The 21,068-nt window shown below is 40.4% G+C and overlaps 1 protein-coding gene across 2 annotated transcripts in view; it reads left to right on the top strand.

Moving 5' to 3' along the window:
- Positions 1-19,499, top strand: part of LGR4 (leucine rich repeat containing G protein-coupled receptor 4) — a 90,119-nt gene extending 70,620 nt beyond the window's left edge. Inside the window, exons 14-18 of one of the 2 annotated variants that reach the window (XM_081330281.1) lie at positions 5,330-5,401; positions 6,660-6,785; positions 12,379-12,500; positions 14,578-14,658; positions 16,475-19,499. In XM_081330281.1, the coding sequence (XP_081186407.1) occupies positions 5,330-5,401; positions 6,660-6,785; positions 12,379-12,500; positions 14,578-14,658; positions 16,475-17,751 (1,678 nt within the window). In that variant the 3' untranslated portion in view covers positions 17,752-19,499. The remainder of the gene's footprint in view (positions 1-5,329; positions 5,402-6,659; positions 6,786-12,378; positions 12,501-14,577; positions 14,659-16,474) is intronic. The other variant, XM_081330282.1, reaches the window with a different exon arrangement.
- The last annotated feature ends 1,569 nt before the right edge of the window (positions 19,500-21,068 follow it).

Here is a 21,068-nt window from a genome sequence, read left to right as displayed (position 1 = left end):
GGACGCTTTGACAGCTCAGTCTTCTTCACGGTCCGGAATTTGACAGCCGCGAGCTGTCAGTGGAGGCGCCTGCGCAGTACGGGGAACTTTGACAGCTGTCAAAGTTCCCGCGTGTATTCCTGTCAGGCGGCTTCCCTTATATATGCTTTGACGATGCTTATGTGTTGTTAACATATACACTCAAGGGAATGTTTACATCATGTTATATCATATATAATACACCCCTTACCCCTCCCCTGGTGCGTTTCTTTCCTCTTGGATGTTTGACCCTGCCCACTGATAGTCCTTTAGGTAGGTGGGTGGTCTTCGATTCCTGGATGATCGGCGAAGGGGTGGTGGATGGTCTGGTTCTGGTTCTTCGTTTTGGTGTTCAACTTCCTGGTTTGGGATAGGCAGCATTTCCGGTGGGGGTTGTAAGTCGGCGTTGGTTGGTTGCTTGGAATTGTGTGGCGGTTGTCTGGGTCTGAGCTGGTCAATATGGCGGCGTATGTTGCCCTGTGCCTGCGTAGCTATGAGGTATGAGATGGGCCCTGTTTGTTTTATTACTGTCCCTTGAACCCACTTGTTTTTATCTGTGTATGATCTTGCCCATATTAATTGACCAGGGTTGAGTGTGCGGCCGGGGTGGGGGTGCTGTTTTTCTTCTGGGTATGTGTCGGGGTGCAGTCTGTCGAGACGTGTTATTAGCCTCCTCCCCCATCTTAATTCCGCTGGTGATTTGCCCGTTGTGGAGCATGGCATTGTGTGTTGTGACAAGAGGAACTGGCTGAGTCGCCTCTGCCAGTTCCCTTTAACGAATTTTTTTAATGCTTCTTTCGTGGATCGTACCATAATTTCAGCCATTCCGTTCGACGACGGGTGGAACGGCGCCGACGTGACCAGCCTAATACAATTCTTCGTAGCGAAGATCTGAAATTCACGAGAGGTGAATTGAGGTCCATTGTCGGAAACTATGGTGTCAGGTAGGCCGTGCGTTGCGAATATTTTTCTTAAGGCTTGAATAGTGGCTGCGGACGTTGTTTTCCTAAGGGGCGTGACTTCCAGCCATTTGGAATAGCTGTCTACTGCTATTAAGAAACTTTGGCCCTGGATAGGTCCTGCAAAATCTATATGTATACGTGACCAGGGGTTCCTTGTAGTCTCCCATTTATGGATCGGTGCCTGGGGGGGTTCACTCCTGGTCTCCTGACAGGTATAACACCCACCCACATACTTTTCAATTTGTTTATCTATGCCAGGCCACCATACATAACTTCTAGCCATTGCCTTCATTTTTACAATTCCAGGGTGCCCTTCATGTAAAATGTGTAATGTTTGGTCTATGTTTTTCTCTGGTATGATGACCCTATTTCCCCATAGTAGGCATCCTCTATGTGTTGAAATCTCGTTTTTCCTGTTATAATAAGGTTGGAATTGGGGTTGTGGGTTTTGAGCTGGCCACCCTGTTGTGGCCCATTTGAGGACTCTGGCAAGTATTTTATCTTTTGCTGAATTATTAGCTATAATGTTTGCCGTCAGGGGGCATTCTGGAAGCTGAGAGATTGCTAAAATTAGGCTGGCTGGGGCTGGATCTGAGTCCCTGGTTTGTATGGGCAGTCTGCTGAGGCAGTCAGCATGTCCTAATTCCTTACCTGGTTTATGTATTAGTTGATAAGAATAGGCTGCTAAGAACGTTGACCATCTTAAGATTCTCGGGGAGAGAATTTGTGGTGTAATTTTATTCCAAGTAAATATGCCTAGCAGGGGTTTGTGATCCGTAAATATCGTAAATGGTCTTCCATACAGATAATCATGAAATTTTTTGACCCCTGCTACTATCGCTAGGGCTTCCCTGTCAATTTGTGCATAGTTTCTTTCTGCTTTGGTCAGAGTGCGAGAATAGAAGGCTATGGGTCGTTGTGTGCCATCCTTGAATAGGTGACTTAAGACTGCCCCAATTCCGTAGGGAGAGGCATCGCAAGCGATGCATATTGGGGTGTCTTCTCTGAAAAGGGTGATGGTTGAGCTTTGACAGATAATTTTTTTTAACGATTGGAAACTATTTTCATGTTCTTTGGTCCAGGACCAAGTTGTACCCTTATCGAGGAGCCTATGGAGAGGCTCTGCAATAGTGGCTTTGTGGGGAATGAAAGCATGGTAAAAGTTTAACAGTCCCAAAAAGGATTGAAGCTCTTGCTTATTCCTAGGGCTGGGTGCGGTTTGAATAGCCCTTAGTTTCTCAGAGGTGGGGTGGATGCCCTGGCTATCGATTTTATACCCTAGGAATTCTGTAGAAGTGACTCCAATGGAGCACTTTTCCCGCTTAAGTTTGAGACCGGCTTCTCTGAGCCGGCTCAGCACAGCTGACAGCCTGTCAGCTAAACTAGCTTCATTTTCTCCGGCGATGAGAACATCGTCAAAATAGGGGCAGACCCCGGGTATTCCTTTCAGGGTCTTTTCCATGATACCCTGGAAGATACCCGGGGCTGCAGATATGCCGAACTGAAGCCTCTTAACTTTAAAAGCACCGCGGTGGGTGACAATAGTTTGCGCTTCCGCGGTGTCGTCTGTGACAGGCAGCTGTAAATATGCCTGCGAGAGGTCGAGCTTGGCGAAAATGGTGCCAGAGCGGATGGAAGCAAATACGTCCCTTACCGCTGGCACCGGGTAAGCATGGGGGCTGAGGGCTAGGTTGACTGTCGCCTTATAGTCAGCGCATACTCTCACTTCGCCATTAGGTTTGATTGGGGTGACAATAGGGGTCTCCCAGGTTCCCCCATCTGTTGGCTCCAGCACCCCTAGACTCACGAGTCGGTCAAGCTCATTTTCAATTTTTTCTTTGAGGGCAAAGGGTACCCTCCTAGCTCTTATTTTAATTGGTTGGATTGCTGGATTTAATTGCAGGGAAATGGGGGGACCTGTATATTTCCCTAAAGTGCCCTCGAAAACGTCGGCGTACTTTTCGCAAACGGCTTCCAGGCTGGGTGTTTGAATGGTATTAACCCCAGATAAGGCGATGCCTAGTGGCGTGAACCAGTTAAGCCCTATCAAGTTGGTACGGTTCCCTGGCGTAACTAAAACCTCCAGGGTGCCTTTGAACCCCTTATACTGTACAAGGACCTTGGCTTTCCCTTCCAGCGGAATAGGGGTTTTCTGGAAGTCTGCAAGGTGAACCTGAGTTTGTTTCAGGGGAATTTGTCTTCGGCCTTTCTGACAGATCTCCTGATAGGTAGTTAGCGAAATTAAGGAGACCGCTGACCCTGAATCCACCTCCATGTGGCAAGGCACCCCCTGAATTCTGACCCAGACCTTAACCTTGGAACTTATGCAGTTTACCCTATCGATTGTCTCAACCCGGTTGCCTGGTGGGGTTTCCCTGTTGGCCTGGGCAGCTGGCCTACCTGGGGGGTTTGCCTCCACCTCATTGACGTTGTCCCGGCCCTTGCTGCGGCACACCGGCTTGATGTGGCCAGTCTTCCCGCAGTTGTGGCATTTTGCGTTCCTAAAGCGGCAGCTTCCACGGGCATGGTTGCCCCCGCAGCTGGCACAGGCGGCTCGTTGCACGTAACGCGGGGGTGGCGGTGGAGGGTCCCTGACTCCTCGGCGGTCCGACGTTTTTCCCCTCCTCGGCTGTCGGTGCTCCATCCTGCGCTGTAGGGCTTCTCCATCGGTGAAATCTACCGACTCTCCGCTGTCGCTGAAGGTTGCGCTTTCCTGGTAGACGGTTGCCGGGGTCTCTGGGGTCATGTTCGTCGGCTTCTTTTTGTGGCTGTGTTCATATGCCATGATCTCCCTGGTCAGCTCAGCCAGATTCATGTCAGGTTTGGACGTCAGTTTTTTTTGTAGTTTCTCGTCCCTCAGACCGATCACCACCTGGTCCCTGATGCGGTCTTCCAGGTCGGGGAAGCAGCAGTTCCGCGCGGCGTGTCTGACCCCGGCGATGAACTCGTTGGCGGGCTCGTCCTGCCGTTGTTTCTTTTGTGCGAATTGCACCCGCCAGTACAGTTCCGAGCGAGCCGGCATGTAGTACTTGTTCAGCTGGTCCACCAGGTCCGCGTAGGAGACGTCCGTGATGGGCACTGGGCTGAACAGCCCGACGGCTGCGTCGTACACCGGGGGCCCGCTGATGTACAGCAGGGCGGCGGCCTTTGCTCGGTCGTCAGTAATTTTACTGACGAGGAGAAATCCTTCAACTTGGCCGAGGTGTGATTGCCATCTCTCGGGATGGCGGGTATCAAACTCCCTCACACGGCCGAAGTTTGCCATGTCGTCCGGTCCTGGGTTGCTCCGATGGAAGTTAAAACTTCCGTGTCAGCTCTTGCCGGAAACTCTCTTCCTCGGCCGTGACTTCAGCTCCGGAGCAATCCCACCTTCGTCGCCAGTGAAGTAGCCGAAGGACCGCTCGGGACGACAGGCTAGTAAAACAACAAGTTTATTTAGAGCAAGGCAAGGCAGAGAATAACTTGTCCGGCTTTTATAGCCGGCAGCTGGTAGCGAGGACCAATCAGATGTATTTATTTTGGCGCCGTGTCAGGCAGGGACCAATCAGCGTCGTCTTCTGTTGACAGCTCCGGCTTCCGCGTGGTGTGGTGTTTTGACAGCCGCGAGCTGTCAGTGGCTGCGCCTGCGCAGTGTGGCGGACGCTTTGACAGCTCAGTCTTCTTCACGGTCCGGAATTTGACAGCCGCGAGCTGTCAGTGGAGGCGCCTGCGCAGTACGGGGAACTTTGACAGCTGTCAAAGTTCCCGCGTGTATTCCTGTCAGGCGGCTTCCCTTATATATGCTTTGACGATGCTTATGTGTTGTTAACATATACACTCAAGGGAATGTTTACATCATGTTATATCATATATAATACACCTTTAATGATGGGAAACAACTTTTTTCTCATGCAAAAGAGAATCTAAATACAAAGATAAGCCATTTTTAACATTAGTTTCCATTCTGGTGTCCATAAAGGCATTTTCATATGTGGAGTGGAGTCTGGCGTTCTTTGCTAGCCAGGTGTTCGTGCCCCAGGTTTCAAGATTTAATTGCGTTCTGATTTAGGTAACCTGGTGGTGCCCTAAAGAACAGAGAACAAACAGAATATTACAGTTTCGTACTGTATGGAGCTTAGATCTTTATAGTCCCCAAACTGTAAAGCTTTCCAGTGAATTAAGTCTTTTTAAAAGAATTAGATAAAGAAAATTGTCAAGATGACATTGTAAAATACAGATAAACTCAAGTTATTTATCTGTTGGAAACTTAGTGTGACCTAAAACATAATGTAATCATTGAACTGCAAGCAATGACCATTCGAAAGTGTCAGTGTAAATCACTAACACAATAGTTCTTTTTAAAATTGCAGTGATCTCAGCAGAAACCTGATCCACCGGGTTAACAAGGAAGCATTTACTACGCTCAGTGCTATTACCAACCTGTAAGTAGGCCGTTTAGCATAGTGCACGTTTCCAGTCTTAAAATATGATAACTCCTTCTCAAAAAAACCTCTTTTGCACAGTGTTAAAACCATTCATCCTGTATTTAAAAGAAGCAAAAATAATGTCCGAGGTAGTACGTCATCACATACGTTATTGCACTTTAATGAAAAAGCCTGTGGAAACCTGATTTTCTTCCAAATTCCCCATTTCCTGATCTCATGCAAAGGAAATCTGAATCTCTTGGCGGCTTTCAATACCATCGACTGTGGTACCTTTCTGGACAGACTGTGGAGAATGGTAGAGAGGGGCACTGTTTTCCAGTGTTTTTCCTCCTTTCTCCACAGCTAGTAGCAGTTGTTGAAGGTGGAAGGAGAGGTACAGCCCTAAGCAACTACAATGTGGGATACCTCAGGGTGCAAATCTTTCAACTCTCCTCATTGGGTGAGGTTATCTGACAATACAAGATGTAATATCATCAATACACTGATGATAGCAATTTTATACATCTCCATCCTTGGCCAGGAAGAGGATGCCTTTTAGAAGTTCCACGATGCTAAATTCTGTGAAGGTCTGGGTAGAGAGGAATGTGTTACCTACCAATTGAGCCCATTCCTGAACCAGAAGATCTTGCTCATAGTGACTCAAGCCTTGTCACTTTCCTTGCGACAAGTTTTATGTGGAGCTTAGAGTTACAACACATATGGGTCCGTCTTTATTCTGCATATGGGACAACAAGTTATAAGATTTCTAATGGAGAATTTTAATCAGCCATATACATTAGCTGCCCGGCTGCATGGGACAGTTGTACTTGTCAAGGTGGCAAAAGCTGCTGTGTTGCCAGAAATGACAATCCTTGCAAGCATGGGAAAGCAAATGAGACTGGTAAATATCATCTGCCTTTCCCTTTTGGATAAGGTGCTTGTCGGACAAAATAAATGTATTTGTTTTAATAGCAACAGGAAATCTAAAGTCAGTGAAATGCAGTAAAAGAGGTCAGGTCCCAATTCATTCTTAGCCATGAAACTCACTAGGTAATCTCTCAGCTAAGTTTTTTTTTTTTTTGCTTTTATTAAGCATATGCCTTTGTAAGTTTCTGGAGGGCTACAAACACTAAACAAAAAAAATAATAGATTGCAGCTTTTTAGTAGAGCCTTATTGTAGAATTACTTGCTATTTCTTCTGTTTTTGTTTTGCAAATTCAACTGTTTAGTATTTTTGTTTCCCCTCATACTTATTTCTTTCTCTCCATGCCTTTAGAGACTTGAGCTTCAATATGTTGACTTCATTACCAACTGGAGGTCTGAGTAGATTAAAGCAACTTAAGCTGATAGGCAACATTGAACTGAAAGAAACATTATCACCAAAAGACTTCACGAAACTAAGGTGAGTCAATAATTAAGTTGGTACCCTCATATTTTAACTATACAGTTATTCTGTTCAGATTACACTTGCTTTCCCAAATCATGTCAGTTCAGTTACGACACCCTCATATCTTAGCAAGCAGTCTTGCATATTATTTAGAGATTGGACAACCATTTGTCTGAGATAGTATAAGTTCTCCTGCCTTGGGCAGAGGGATGGACTGGAAGACCTTCAAAGTCCCTTCCAACTCTATGCTTCTATGCATTTAAAACCCCTACTGAATTCAGAATCACCCCCCCCCCCCAAAACCACTCTTCTTCTTTAGTAATGTATCACTATAAGGCTTCTCATGTTCTTCTTACTAGTAGGAAACTAATCCAGTGTTCAATCCGTTGTGAAGAATTGGGACAAAATTCTTTATTCTTTCATGTATATGTCAAAAGTTTAAATATGGACTCGTGCTGTTTCTGCCTTTCCCAAATCAAATTTTGGTAGCTTAACTTTTCTCCATAGCTTATCTGGAGGATGAAATGTTAAATCTCCAAATAAGTGTGATAAATGTATTTAGGCCTTAAAATATTTTACTTGTTTAGTTTAGTTTAGTTGCAAAGAAGATAAGCTATTGGAAAACCATACAGTAAGGAATATTGCAAATAGATTTTGCATTCTTGTTCTTGATTCACATTGATTATAGATGCACAATATTTTATATACTCAGTGGCCTTTATGGAAAGGAATGTATCTCACAGGTACGATGCTTGCTTTTCAGTTCTAAGTGTATATTCAATTCTTCTCATTTCCAAATTGCGCTACAAAAGATCTTTATGAAATTTTTGGGACTTTATGCCAGTGATTAAAGTAGCTGATTATAGACTACACTGAGATGAATTACAAGAAAGCAATTTCTTTTGTATTTTTTTCCTTTTATAAGACTTCTAACTTATTAGTCAAGCTCACCAGTCTCTAACAGAATTATAAAACTCACATCTTACATTAATAATATACCACATCCAATCTTTGGCATTTCTATTTTAATGATATCTATCAGTTAGACTTTTATCTTGGTCGTAGAGAGGTGGTGCCAAATCAACATAACTAATATCCAAATCCAAATAATAAATAATAAATAATATAAGAAGTTAAATGGTTTAGCTGTATCACTAGGGTCCAAAACATTTATAATTCAGTTTACCTATGTTTCATATTGAAAATCTTGAGAGATAAAATTTATTAGGTTTAACCTCCAGATATAAAGGGAGCAAGCAAGAATCTGTAAAAAAAAAATCCCCAGCAAACATTTAGTTAGTTAGTTAGTTAGTTAGTTAGTTTTCTATACCGCTCTATTCCCGAAGGACTCAGGGCAGTTTACAGGGCAATATTTAAAAGACAATATAAATTAAGATAAAAATAGAATTAAAAAGAATTAAATTAATAATAGCCCAACAATAAAACAATGTTAAAACTTAAAACTAAAAACCCCCTCAGTCCAGGCCAGATAGATCGAAAAGCCAGGTTTTCAGGTCCCGGCGAAACGAGCGCAGGTCGGGGGCAGTCCGGAGTTCCACAGGTAAATCATTCCAAAGGGCAGGCGCGCCCACAGAGAATGCCCTCCCTCTGGGGATCACCCGCCAGCATTCCCTGACCAGCGGCACCCTAAGGAGGCCCTCCCTATGGGAGCGCACAGGACGATGGGAAGTTGATGCCGGCAGCAGGTGTTCCCTTAAATAGTCCGGACCCAAGCCATTTAGGGCTTTATAGGTCATCACCAGCACCTTGAATCTCACCCGGAGGGCAACTGGAAGCCAATGCAGCTCGCGGAGAAGAGGTGTTACACGGGAGTATCGGGAGACTCCCATCACAACTCGCGCGGCCGCATTCTGCACCAGCTGAAGCCTCTGAGTGGTCCTCAAGGGCAGCCCCATGTAGAGAGCATTGCAGTAGTCTAACCGGGAGGTCACGAGCGCATGAGTGACTGTGCGTAGGGCATCTCAGTCCAAATAGGGGCGCGACTGGCGCACCAGGCAAACCTGGGCAAAAGCCCCCCTGGTCACGGCTCCTATATGATCTTCCAAACTGAGCCGTGAATCCAGGGGAACGCCCAAGTTGCGAGCCCTGTCAACGGGGGTAACACTTCACCCCCCCCATAGTTAACGATGGACAAAACTGGTTCTCCCGAGATGCCGGTATGCACAGCCACTCAGTCTTGGCGGGAAGCTTATAATCTGTACTCATAGAACAAGTAATACTTTAGACAAGGTTCTCTGGCTGATAGGTAGTAATACCTGAAATTATAAAGTATTGGCACCAATATACTATAGCGAGTAGATCTGCATATTGACTTTGATACAGTTAAGCTTCTGTCCTGTGTGTTCATCATAAATAAAATGGGAAAAAGTACATTTCCCATTTGATATATAGAGTAGGAATTTATAGTGCAGTACAGTGTGAATGTGAGAGATCCCAATTGTTAGTATTCTTCAGCTTTCCATCAGGTGTTCATTATTTTAGAGCAGGCATGTCAAACTCACGACATCACGTGACGTTGCTCGACGTATCACTACTTTTACCCCATTGCCGGCAATGGGGTGGGCACGGTTTTGGTGTGACACATCCGGCCCATGGGCTGGCAGTTTGACATGCCTATTTTAGAGAAGCAAGTAATGTATTTTAAATCATGCTTTAATTCATCTTTTTTTTATCTTCTCCCCCACTCTCATTTCTTACCCAGGGTAAGCAAGAGTAGTGGATTACTATAAATCTTTTGACATTGACATTGTCAGCATAAATACTGGAAGGAATGAGTTTCCCCAAAGTATTATACTCTTGAAAGAGCAACAACATCCATTGCTTCTGCTCAGCCTACAATGGCAAGAAAATAGTATGACAAGTATACGCTAGTATACCAAATGCACAAACATTCTCAGAAGTTAACTTGAATTATTTCCTTGATTAAGGCTAGTTCAGAAGAAATAAAGGGCAAGGCTCTGTTGTTTGTTAATAACTTTTGTCAGTCCTCCAAGGTACACGAAACCCAGAAACATATAACCTAATACTTTTATTATAAGGTTATAGTAACAGAATCTTGCAAGTCTGAATATGCTCTTTCATCCTTTTTCAGGAGACCTAGGAAGGGCCATGTCTGAAAAAGTTTCTCAAATTATATTTCTGCCCCAGACTAAGATTTCTTTTGTCTAGCTGCTGTATTGGCTATGGCTTTTCTTCCTATTCCTTCTTTTTCTTACACATCTCCTATGGAAACCTCATTTTGGATAAGCCCAGCAGGTCACATGTATCCCTGCTATTTGGAAATTGGTTGATGGGTTTTTATTCAGAGAGGGATAAAAGCTGATCTAGTATCCTATTTCTGTTAGCAGTGATAACTTGTTACTGTTCTAATGGTGATATTTTTCATTTGTTATATGTTTAAGGTTAATCTGAGTTAATTAGTTTTTTAATAACTGTAAGTTATGTGACAGGATATAATTAAAATAATAGAAAATATGGATCTGACCTGTTCTGAATGCATAAATATTTCTGGCATTCATTGAATTAGTTAAATCCAGACTTGCAGTATGTAGAATTTCATGTAACCCGAGAGAACAATAAGGATGACAGGTGTGGGCTTACTGCTTGTGCTTTCCTGGGAATTCACTTGCGCAAGGCTGTTGCTTTCCAGCCAACTTGATGAACGTTCGTTTCAATATGCACAGGTAACAACATGATTTCACAAAATATCTTGCTTCTCTAAAAATAACAACACTATAACATAGTGTTGGATTACATTCAGATGAGTTTTTCTTAAATTTTCAGCTTGTATCAATCTATACTATATATTTTTTTCTCTAAATAAAATCAAGCTTTAGGAAATTGCAGCATTCATTTTAACTTCAAGATTTTGTCAGAAGATATTTTTTTGGGGGAAAAATCTGCTTCAAAAAATGCTACTGCTTAAAGAGGTGAGGGGAGAAAAGCTTGTCAATTCTCCCATTGAATACCAAATTGGACATGAATGAGACCCATTTCATGAATGATCTGATCTGGAATGAAAAGATGGTATGTGTGACAGACACCTGGTTGGGTGAGCTGGACAGCAACATCTAATCTCATATTCCTACCTGGTTTCTGTGATGTGAAACAGAGCTATGAAGTGGGCCTCAGGAAGGAGAGAGTTCCCATCATTGTAAAGGATTCCCATTCCATTCTCATGACAGAGCCTAAAATGATACAGGCTAAGAGTTCTGAATATGAGTACCTCGAGAGCAGAGTGAGTAAAATAAGACAGGCATCTTAATGGTACTCTAGATATCAGGAACTTTCCTAATTGAACTAATAGTGCTAGTCTTACAGATGATGTCGAGTCACAGCTTAGTACTTGAGATTTTCAAGCTCTTGAATGCAGCTTAGTTCATGGTCATTGTGACTTTCTTTAGCCTATTTCAGGTAATATCTACCTCCATTTCTCTATCAGGGAACACTTTGGACTAGACGTTCTGCACTGAGGAAGGTATTCCATGAGTGAACATTTTATCATAGATGGATCAGTTAATAAGGACCATCAGCTATGGCTTTTGCATCCTGTGACTTTCAGAATTTGCTTGTTATTCCATCTTTCAGTTGAGACCTTTGGTATGACAGGCTGGAACGACCAACTAAAGCTATTGACTAATTGACTCCTAAACATGTTTTGACTCTTCATCAAAACAGCTGATCCTCTTGTTTTAGTGAAAAATGGTGAGGGATGAAGCAGCCATACCTATGGCTAGACTTCCAGTGGCAAAAATCTAAACACTAACATGACTCTATTATGTTTTGGAAGGTCTACACCAGGGGTGGGCAACCTTGGCTCTTTTATGACTGGTGGACTCCCAGAATTCTTCAGCCAGCCATCCTGAGGGGAAAGGGAGAGGTTTCCAAGCTGAGCCATGCTGGCTCAGGAATTCTGGGAGTTGAAGTCCACGAGTCATAAAAGAGCCAAGGTTGCCTACCCCTGGTCTACACCAAGGAGAAAAGTTTTTTCTTCGCTACCACTGAATTGTGGAAAATCACTCAAGGAATCTCTTCTGCTAGTATGAGTGCTGACATAACTCCAGAAAGTTCTGGAAGGTCTGTTAGAGTCTGTGATAGCAAACCATGACAGCCTTGTGTGTTTGCTTTTGTTTTCTCTGAGAAAGTTATTTAAATCTGCCAGCAGTTTGGCAACATGACTAGCGGAGTCACAAGGGACGAGGTCAGGATTGCCTCTCAGTGTGCTAGAGTGATTGTGAACAGCCCCTATTTTTATCTGTGATGGATTTACTAACTACATCTCTTCCTAGAGATTCCTGGCCCAGCCATTATTACCATCAATGGCTACTTTCCTGATAAGTTACTATAATGTACTGTAAATAGAGATGTCCTCAAAGCAACTGGTTTAGAATGGGACAGTGAAGTCCAGGTCAGATATTATATAGAAAGTTATGCTTTTTTTATTGTGGGCCTATAATTATGAGGTCTTCGTTATTGTTCTATTTTTATTTATTTATTATTACATTATTGCTATTAGTTATACCAAAATACAAATAGATTAAGTAAAATAAATAAAACTTTTTTCCTACTGTTCTCTTCATACTTTCAGATCTTTGTCTGTCCCTTATGCCTACCAATGTTGTCCTTTCTGGGGTTGTGACTCTTATTTGAATGCCAATACTGAGGATCCCAGCCTCCAAAATCAGAGTCAAGAAATCATAAATGATCAAGGTGAGTGCTCTGATACTATCATAATATATGCAGATTATTTAAAAATTAAAGGGATTTTAAGGATGTTAATAGAGCATGTGCTAATGAATTCAGTTGTTAGCTGTATTTATACATTGAACATAGTATGCTATTTAAACTAAACAGTCATGCAGAATATTTTGTTTCTATATCATTTCATGATTGAGATCAGCTGGGGCTATGTAATCCATATTATATGATTTGGATATAAACATGTATAATATTCTGGTCAAAAATTCCAAAGCAAAGAATGCTCAATGGCATATCAGGGCCTGGTCAGAATTATTTTTATTACATGGAATAATTGAATTATATTTTTGAAGAGGGATAACTGCTTAACAATATGTGTATGTTTGAATATATTTCCATATAAAAAATACTCTCCCCCTGAAAAGCTGCCTATCTAAAAGAATTTCTAAAACGTATCTTTGCTAGAGTGTTTATTACCTAGTGTTTATTCATTTGGAACTTTAAAAAAGTGCTGTGGGTCTCCACAAAATGGTAAAAAGTTATCTATAATAATTCAAAAACATTTCTTTATTTTCCTCAAAGTATAAACATAGCTCACCTCTGAATTCAAAGAAATGGTATCATATCTGATTAGATGTGGTTGGCATTTGTAGGAACATTCATAAAGGTTTTTGTCTCATAAAAGTATAAGATCTGGCATGTTTATCTATTTGCTCTCTGGAGGCATGAATATATGTTTTAATTTGACAATGGTTTATGAATAATCCATTGCAAATTCAAGAGTTGTATCACAATATATTTATAACAAATCCAGGAAAAGCAACGTGTACGTGTGCACCTTTTCTCTTTGTGTTCATGAATTTTGAAAAATCTTAGATGGTACTGCATGGTTTCCATAAAGAGGCACTGTAGGCAGTGACTGGAAAAAATGAAATTGGACAGCAGTGAGCATTTTCCACCCCCTATGTTATAAATTGTATTAGAAATGGCATATCTAGCCTAACCACTTGCAAAGAATTTTGAAAATGCTTTCTTGAGTACCAAAAAAACCACAATTAAAAGGAAAAGAACGCATAACTATTGGAGCTGTAAATACAATTCACAAAATGAAAATAAAAACTTAATAACATAGAAAAATAATGTATAGAGACAAAAATATCAGTACTTTTAAGATATAGGGAGAAAGAACAAATTTGAGTTAAGCAAATATTCCAGAAAAGCGTGGATAATAAATAATGCTGAGTCGCAGAGAAACTACTTTTAGTTTAAAAATGTTCAACTATCTGTGCTTAGTTACTGACTTCATGAATTGGAATAGAAAAGGAAGACTTCCCATTTTTCTATCCCAATCATGTCTAGAGGCTTTTATCATAAATTGAGACTTCTAATGACACATCCTGTCCTTGGAATTCAGGATATAATTACTGCTGGTCTGTGGTGTTGTGATTTACTATATCCCATCTTTTTCCAGTCTTGCTTCCGCCAAACATGTATGGCAGGAACCTATGATTTCACACTGTGCAGGGGTCATAGGTTGCACATCACATTTATTTTTGTAAGAATATTTGTATAATCTAAGGGATGCAAACATATTATTGTAAATACATAGTATGCTGACGCCTGATACTTCATCTTACTGGATGTTGGCTTCTCTCTCATTTAATAATTGTTTTCCTTTTTTATATGACTCTTTAATGAAGTCTTGATGGGTGTTCATGGCGATGCCCCTGAGGAATCTTGTTTCTTACCCCTGTTTTAAGTAATTCTAATTTAATGTAACACAGCTCTAGAATCTTAAAGGCACCGTGCATTCTAATCCTACCTTGGGCGCAAAGCCAGCTGGATAACTCTGGGGCCAGTCCCCTTCTCTCTTAGTCCTGGGAAGAAAGCAATAGCAATTCACTTCCAAAAAATCTTGCCCAGAAAACTGCAGGGATTTGTTCAGGCATTCACTCAGAGTCAAGATTGACTTGATGAGAAAAAAAAGTTTAGTTTCTTGAGTTGTGTTTTTTTTAAATAAAATAAAATAAAATATATCAAGCAGAATTTCATATCTTTGTAAACCTGGTTTTCTGTCCTTTTAATCTAGGTGCACCAGATGTAGATGACTCAAGCAGCACTGAGGTGAAAGAACCAGGTCAAACAGTAATCCACTGTACTCCCGCAACAGGTACATATTCTGTGGCCGCTTCCCCTTCCGTTTCAGATAAATTTACCTCACATTATAGAAGTTTGTTTTATTTCTGTATATAGTTCATTGTGTGATAAAAGATACAGGTAGTCTTCTTCGCTGTCTGCCTTTTGTCACATGACATTTTGCCTGCTCTGCAACATAATAAAGGAGGTGCAGCAAAGGAGGCATCTACAGCATACAGCATCTGTTTAAATATTCTCAGAGACCTTTTACTTCTTAAAGCAATCTGTTCCACTGCCTGACACGGTTAATATCTAATGTTTTTGCAAAGTCTGCTTCCTTTCCAGTTTGCATCTGTGGCTACTTCTCATGCCTTCTGCATGACATCATGAGATGTTTGCAGATTGTGTTTTCTGACTAGTTTTAATTTTCTCTTTTGCAAACCTAAGCTTAGTGAATGTATTTAATTATTTTGATATAATTTAATTTTCCGACTGATTTATTAATGACCTTATTAAAATATAGTACGTAGGCATGGCCTTAATGCTCTAGGATATAATAAAATAGAGTAATTTACGTCTTCTGATGCAGATACTATAAATTTATGATGTATAAAAATTGGTTTTGTAAGTAGCTGCATCACACACAGCTTTTGATGAGCTAAAATAACTGGATCCTTTTTACATCCTTGGACGATATCTCTTCTTCTGTATATATTGCTTTGATTCCTATCTAAGCAAGGCCTTATAGGTTTTATATATTTGTTGTTCTGTTTTCTTGTGCTGTTTCCAGAGATATTATTCATTTACTGTAGTCTAATCTGCCATAAGACCCTCTTTATGCTGATATTTTCCTCTTTATTATGGATCAAAAATAACCTTTGTCATTCTTCTTCTAGCACAGGGGTAGGCAACCTTGGCTCTTTTATGATTCATGGACTTCAACTCCCAGAATTCCTGAGCCAGCTGGCTCAGGAATTCTGGGAATTGAAGTCCATGAGTCATAAAAGAGCCGAGGTTGCCTACCCCTGTACTAGCATAATCTCTCCTTACTTTCTAATGAGACAGTAGTCTAGGCATTTACTGCAACGTCTGCATTATCCAGTTGCTCAGGGAGTCATGTCATCCTGTCCAGCTGTGTTTCTTGCCCTGGGGTTTCTGCTTAATGTTTTACATCCTTACCATGTTTAGATACTTTACTGTTCAGGAGGTTTGGAAGCAGATGCAAAATAAGATTTTGTAGTAGAAGTATGAATAAGTGAAGCATCACCCCACTTTCTTCCCTGTTTTACTAAATGGAAGAGTAGAGCTAGACAGTAATGAAGATTTGGCAAGCAGCTTGTTATCTAATTTTCCAAACAAATAAGTGAGAGTCTAAGTGGTATATAGAAAAACCCATAGCAAAGTCATCCCAGGATGTAGGGAGCTTCAGAGCTGCTAGTGTTGTTCATTCTCATCCTTTTTCTTTTCTGAAAATACTAATTTCATCAGTACTTCTATTTTACACATATTCATTTATGAATTTATGAACTGCTTCAGTCAAGGCTTCCTTAAACAGGGCACAAAAACAACAGTTTCAGCCAATGCAGTCATTACTATAATACACAATATCAGAAATACAGAATATATTTCACACAGGTTATAAAACTGATTCTTAAGTCTGTCTTCATTTGATTGTTGCTATTTGAAGAATATTTTCTTACCTTATTGCTTCACCTACCTATCTTTTCTATTAATCTAACCTTGAATGTAAATGTTCTTATGTTGTTTTCAGGAAAAAAATACTTGTTTGTTATAATATGCTACAACTGGCAACCTTTTTTTCTTAGCACATTTTCCCCCCACTGTTTTAGGTGCTTTCAAGCCATGCGAATACCTACTGGGAAGCTGGATGATTCGTCTTACAGTCTGGTTTATTTTTTTGGTTGCCCTACTCTTCAATATGCTCGTCATCTTAAGTATATTTGTTTCTTCTACTTCACTGCCTTCAATCAAATTGTTCATTGGCTTGATTTCTATCTCTAATTTACTGATGGGGATCTACACCGGTATATTAACTTTCCTGGATGCAGTTTCCTGGGGACGGTTTGCTGAATTTGGTATTTGGTGGGAGACTGGCAGTGGTTGTAAAGTGGCTCAGTTTCTGGCTATATTCTCTTCAGAAGGGGCAATTTTTTCCCTTTTGTTGGCTACTATTGAGCGAAGCTTGTCTGCCAAGGAAATCATTAAAAAGGGTAAAAGCAGCCATCAAAACCATTTTCGAATTGCAGCCATATTTGCGTTCTTGTGTACATTGATAGCAGCATGCTTGCCAGTCTTCCATAAAGGAGAATATTCTGGGTCGCCCCTTTGCTTACCTTTTCCTACTGGAGAAGCCCCTTCTTTAGGCTTCACAGTTACCCTCGTGCTCCTTAACTCATTAGCCTTTTTGCTAATGGCTGTTATTTATACAAAACTTTACTGCAAGCTAGAAAAGGAAGATCTCTCCAAGAACAATGAAGCTAGCATGATTAAACATGTTGCTTGGCTAATCTTCACCAACTGCATCTTTTTTTGCCCTGTTGCATTTTTCTCTTTTGCTCCACTCATCACTGCAATCGCCATCAGCCCTGAAATTATGAAGTCTGTCACTCTGATATTTTTCCCACTGCCTGCTTGTTTGAACCCGGTTTTATATGTGTTCTTCAACCCCAAATTCAAGGAAGATTGGAAGTTACTGAGATGGCACATCACCAAGAGGAACGGGACTGGAACAGTTGCTGTCAATACGCAAACTGGCTGTAGGACTCAGGATTTCTACTACGACTGCAGCATGTACACACATTTGCAAGGTAGCTTAACCATGTGCGAATGTTGTGAGTCACTTCTTATATCCAAGCCTGCACCATGTAAACATTTAGTAAAATCTCACAGTTGTCCTGCTCTGACTGTAGTGCCTTGCCAAAGGCCTGATGGCTGTTGGTCAGATTGTGGTACACAGTCTGCCCATTCTGATTACGCTGACGAAGAGGACTCGTTTGTATCGGATAGTTCAGATCAGGTGCAGGCCTGCGGACGTGCTTGCTTTTATCAGAGCAGAGGCTTTCCGTTGGTTCGTTATGCCTACAACACCCCGCGGATTAAAGACTAAAAGGCTTTACTGCAAGCAATCCATATGCTAAAAAGGAGGAAGCATGATGCTTCATATAGACCATGCCTGTTTCATTCTTTCATCTGAAAGCACTTTTATTAATCATTGTATGATATTAATTATAAATAAGGGATGTAGGCCTAAGTACCGTGAGCCTATACATTTTAAATAAGAGCTGTTGCTCCTTTTGTAAATAATTAGAAAACCAAAATTTGTAATCCATTTTCAAAAACTTTTTTTCCCAAGCAAGTACATACTATATTTGAAGCTTATTTCCATGTTACGCAGTTTTAATTTCATTTTTCTGTTGTGATATCGATCCTGATAACTTTTATAAATAAGCACAATACAACAGAATATTATAAGGGGTTTTTTGTTTTTGTTTTTGTTTGGAGCTGGGCAAGGGGGGCTGTTGCTAACTTTTGTATAGCATTTTTGACTGAATCTCAGGACAATTTACTGCAGGGCCAAAAGATGGGAATATTTTTCCCATATGCAACTGTGAGATAAATACAGGCAAAACATTCTTTTTTAGGTCAAATTATGGATTAATTTGTCTATAATTAAAACTATTTATTTCAGCCAAATACTTATCACCCCTATAATATATTCTGAGTAATTTGGCATAGTAATTTTTATTTTGAGAGTACTGCTTGAAAACAGTTTGAAACTGATCTTTTGCATACTTAAATGGACATCAAACTCAGGTTTGCTGCACTAATATTTAACCTCTGATGAAAATATATACTATTAGAACATTCCTATAATCTTGAGATTCACTTTGGAGTTCTGCCATAATAGTTGTTTTTCACCTCCAAAAGGGGGATGTTCTGATCTACATGCATTGGAAAATAGATATATTGGGAGCATTCTAATGCCTGTTTAAGTAATTTTCACAAAGGCAACAGAATACTCCATCGTCCTATAATCTTAAATGTGCATGTTAGGTTATATGTAATTTTGACAGCAAAAAAATTAAGTCTATTTTGTTGTAGATGAAAATCTTTTCATTTTCAGTGAAACTACAGCACATAGTAGAATCTTCCCAACCTGGTGCTCTCCTGATGCAGATTAGTAATTCTCAGATATACATCTGGAAGGTACACAGCAAAGTCTGAGGTAGAATATACTAACAGAATAGGTTTTATAAGAGTAAAAGAGGCTGAGATGTTGCTAATGTAGAGACAAAACAATGTAAAGTACCTATACTTAGGATCTTCTATTTCATTGTTATGTTACAGTAATGTGAAACCAGGTTAACTTTCCTTAAAAGTGTAAGCAAGGAGATGCACAGATCATTGCATTTTAGAATTAACCTTTTTCTCTAATTATCAATGCATAAGCTACTTTTTTCAAACAAAATGTTAAATGAGAGCAATTCTACTGCCAAACCAGAAATTCTGGCACATATTTTATCAAATAACATTAGAATTGCAGTTAGGAAAATCAAACTGTACATAGTGTGCATAAAAAGAATTTTTCTTGGTTTGTAAATTATTTGATAGAACACTTGATGGGAAATGTGGCTTCAGTACATTTTGTTAATTAAAGCTACCTCCTGAAATATAGAAGCTGCCAGTAGCAGAATGTTTAAATTGTGGTTTATATTTTTTTCCATTGTAAATAAACTTCAGTTGTATATTGTTATTGTAATAAAACCAGAAGCTTTGTGTACCAAAATTACTTAACTTGTACAAAATATAAGCTATTATCACTCTTGTATACTATAATTTTGTAAGCCTAAAATGTTCCTAGTAAAATAATAGAAAAATGAAAACAAGAAAATATTCTAATATATTCTGTTATACTTACATCTCTTAGAGTTGTAAATTTAACCTAATGCTACAGGCCAAGTGCCATGTAACTTTACATATAGTATATTACATGCAGTATTGTAGTCATGAACATTCACCAGGTCACTGTCATAAGATCCAACACTTTTATTCTTCATGCATATTCATAGATTTATTGCCCTGCTGTGTTCCCCCAAACAGAACTCCTACCATAATTATTTGTATTCCTGCTATTAACACAATTGGATATAAATCATTAATAGTAATGTTACTTCCATGATAAGACTAAATCCAAAATAAATCCCATTAGGAATATTGATCTATAGATGTTATTTCATGGGGCAGTGCCAAAAAGTGTAAACTGTCTTACGCTGTGATTTCTGGCTCATTTCTTTGTACTGTTCCAGTATTCGTTGGATTTCAGGGTGAAGCAGAAATTTGTGGGGCATGATTGCTTCCTTTGCACAGAGACTAGATGTTACAGTTATACTGGCTGAAAATAACAAGGTTTTTAAAAGCTAGCTTTTGGGCATGGGGTGGTGAAATTTCTCTTTCCTGATCTACGGACATGCTCTTCTTGAAATGTTTAGTGGATTTTGCCATACTTGAAATGTTTAGTGAAACCCTGAATCAAGCTAGAAATACAGATTGTTGCATAAGCAGAGATAACATGGTCGAATGGTATCTCCAACAAGGGAGCTGTTCTGGTCCTATTTTAAGAAACATACAAAAATTGCATCCATAATGATGGGAGACTAGGGCTACCATAGATGTATTGCAGAAAGATTCAAACGACCACTAGAAGGGAGCAAAGAGTGACATCTGGATTTTTGAAACTTATCTATGGGAGCTTTTAATTTTCTAAGGTTGCAGGGAAGAGTGATGGTGGAGGTACAATAGCAGCTGCCACTTAATCAGAATAGAGCTATAAGGGACCTTGGAGATCTTCTAGTCCAACCCCCTGCTCAAGCAGGAGACCTATACCATTTCAGACAAGTGACTGACCAGTCTCTTCTTAAAAACCTCCAGTGATGAAGCCCCCACAACTCCCGAAGGCAAGCTGTTCCACTGATAAATTGTCCTCACGGCTTCTCCTTAATTCCAGATTGTTTTGTTTCCTTGATTAATTTCCATCCATTGTTTCTTGTCCTGCCCTCTGGTGCTTTGGAAAATAAGTTGACTCCCTCTTTTTTTGCGGGGGGGGGGGGAGCCTCTCAAATACTGGAATACTGCTATCATGTCCCTCCTAGTCCTCCTTTTCTCCAGACTAGCCCAAGCCCTGCCATCGTTCTTCATGTTTTAGTCTGTAGGGCTTTGATCATCTTGGTTGCTCTGCTTTGCACTTTTTCCAAAGTCTCAACATCTTTTTTTTTGCAACTTGCTCCACGCTAGCAGGAAAACTACAGAGAGAACGTTAAAAAAAAATCTTATTTCAGAACCTGAAAGGGAGTCGGGTGCGGATTTGTTCGCCTGGAAAGCTTCCTAATAATGCACATTTCAGCAGAGATGGGAGTGGGGGGGGGG

This window comes from Vipera berus (genome assembly GCF_964194415.1).
Source record: "Vipera berus genome assembly, chromosome: 1".
Lineage (NCBI taxonomy): Eukaryota > Metazoa > Chordata > Lepidosauria > Squamata > Viperidae > Vipera > Vipera berus.
The sequence above is the reverse complement of the archived record's forward strand: the minus strand, read 5'-3'. Positions and strand labels throughout refer to the sequence as shown.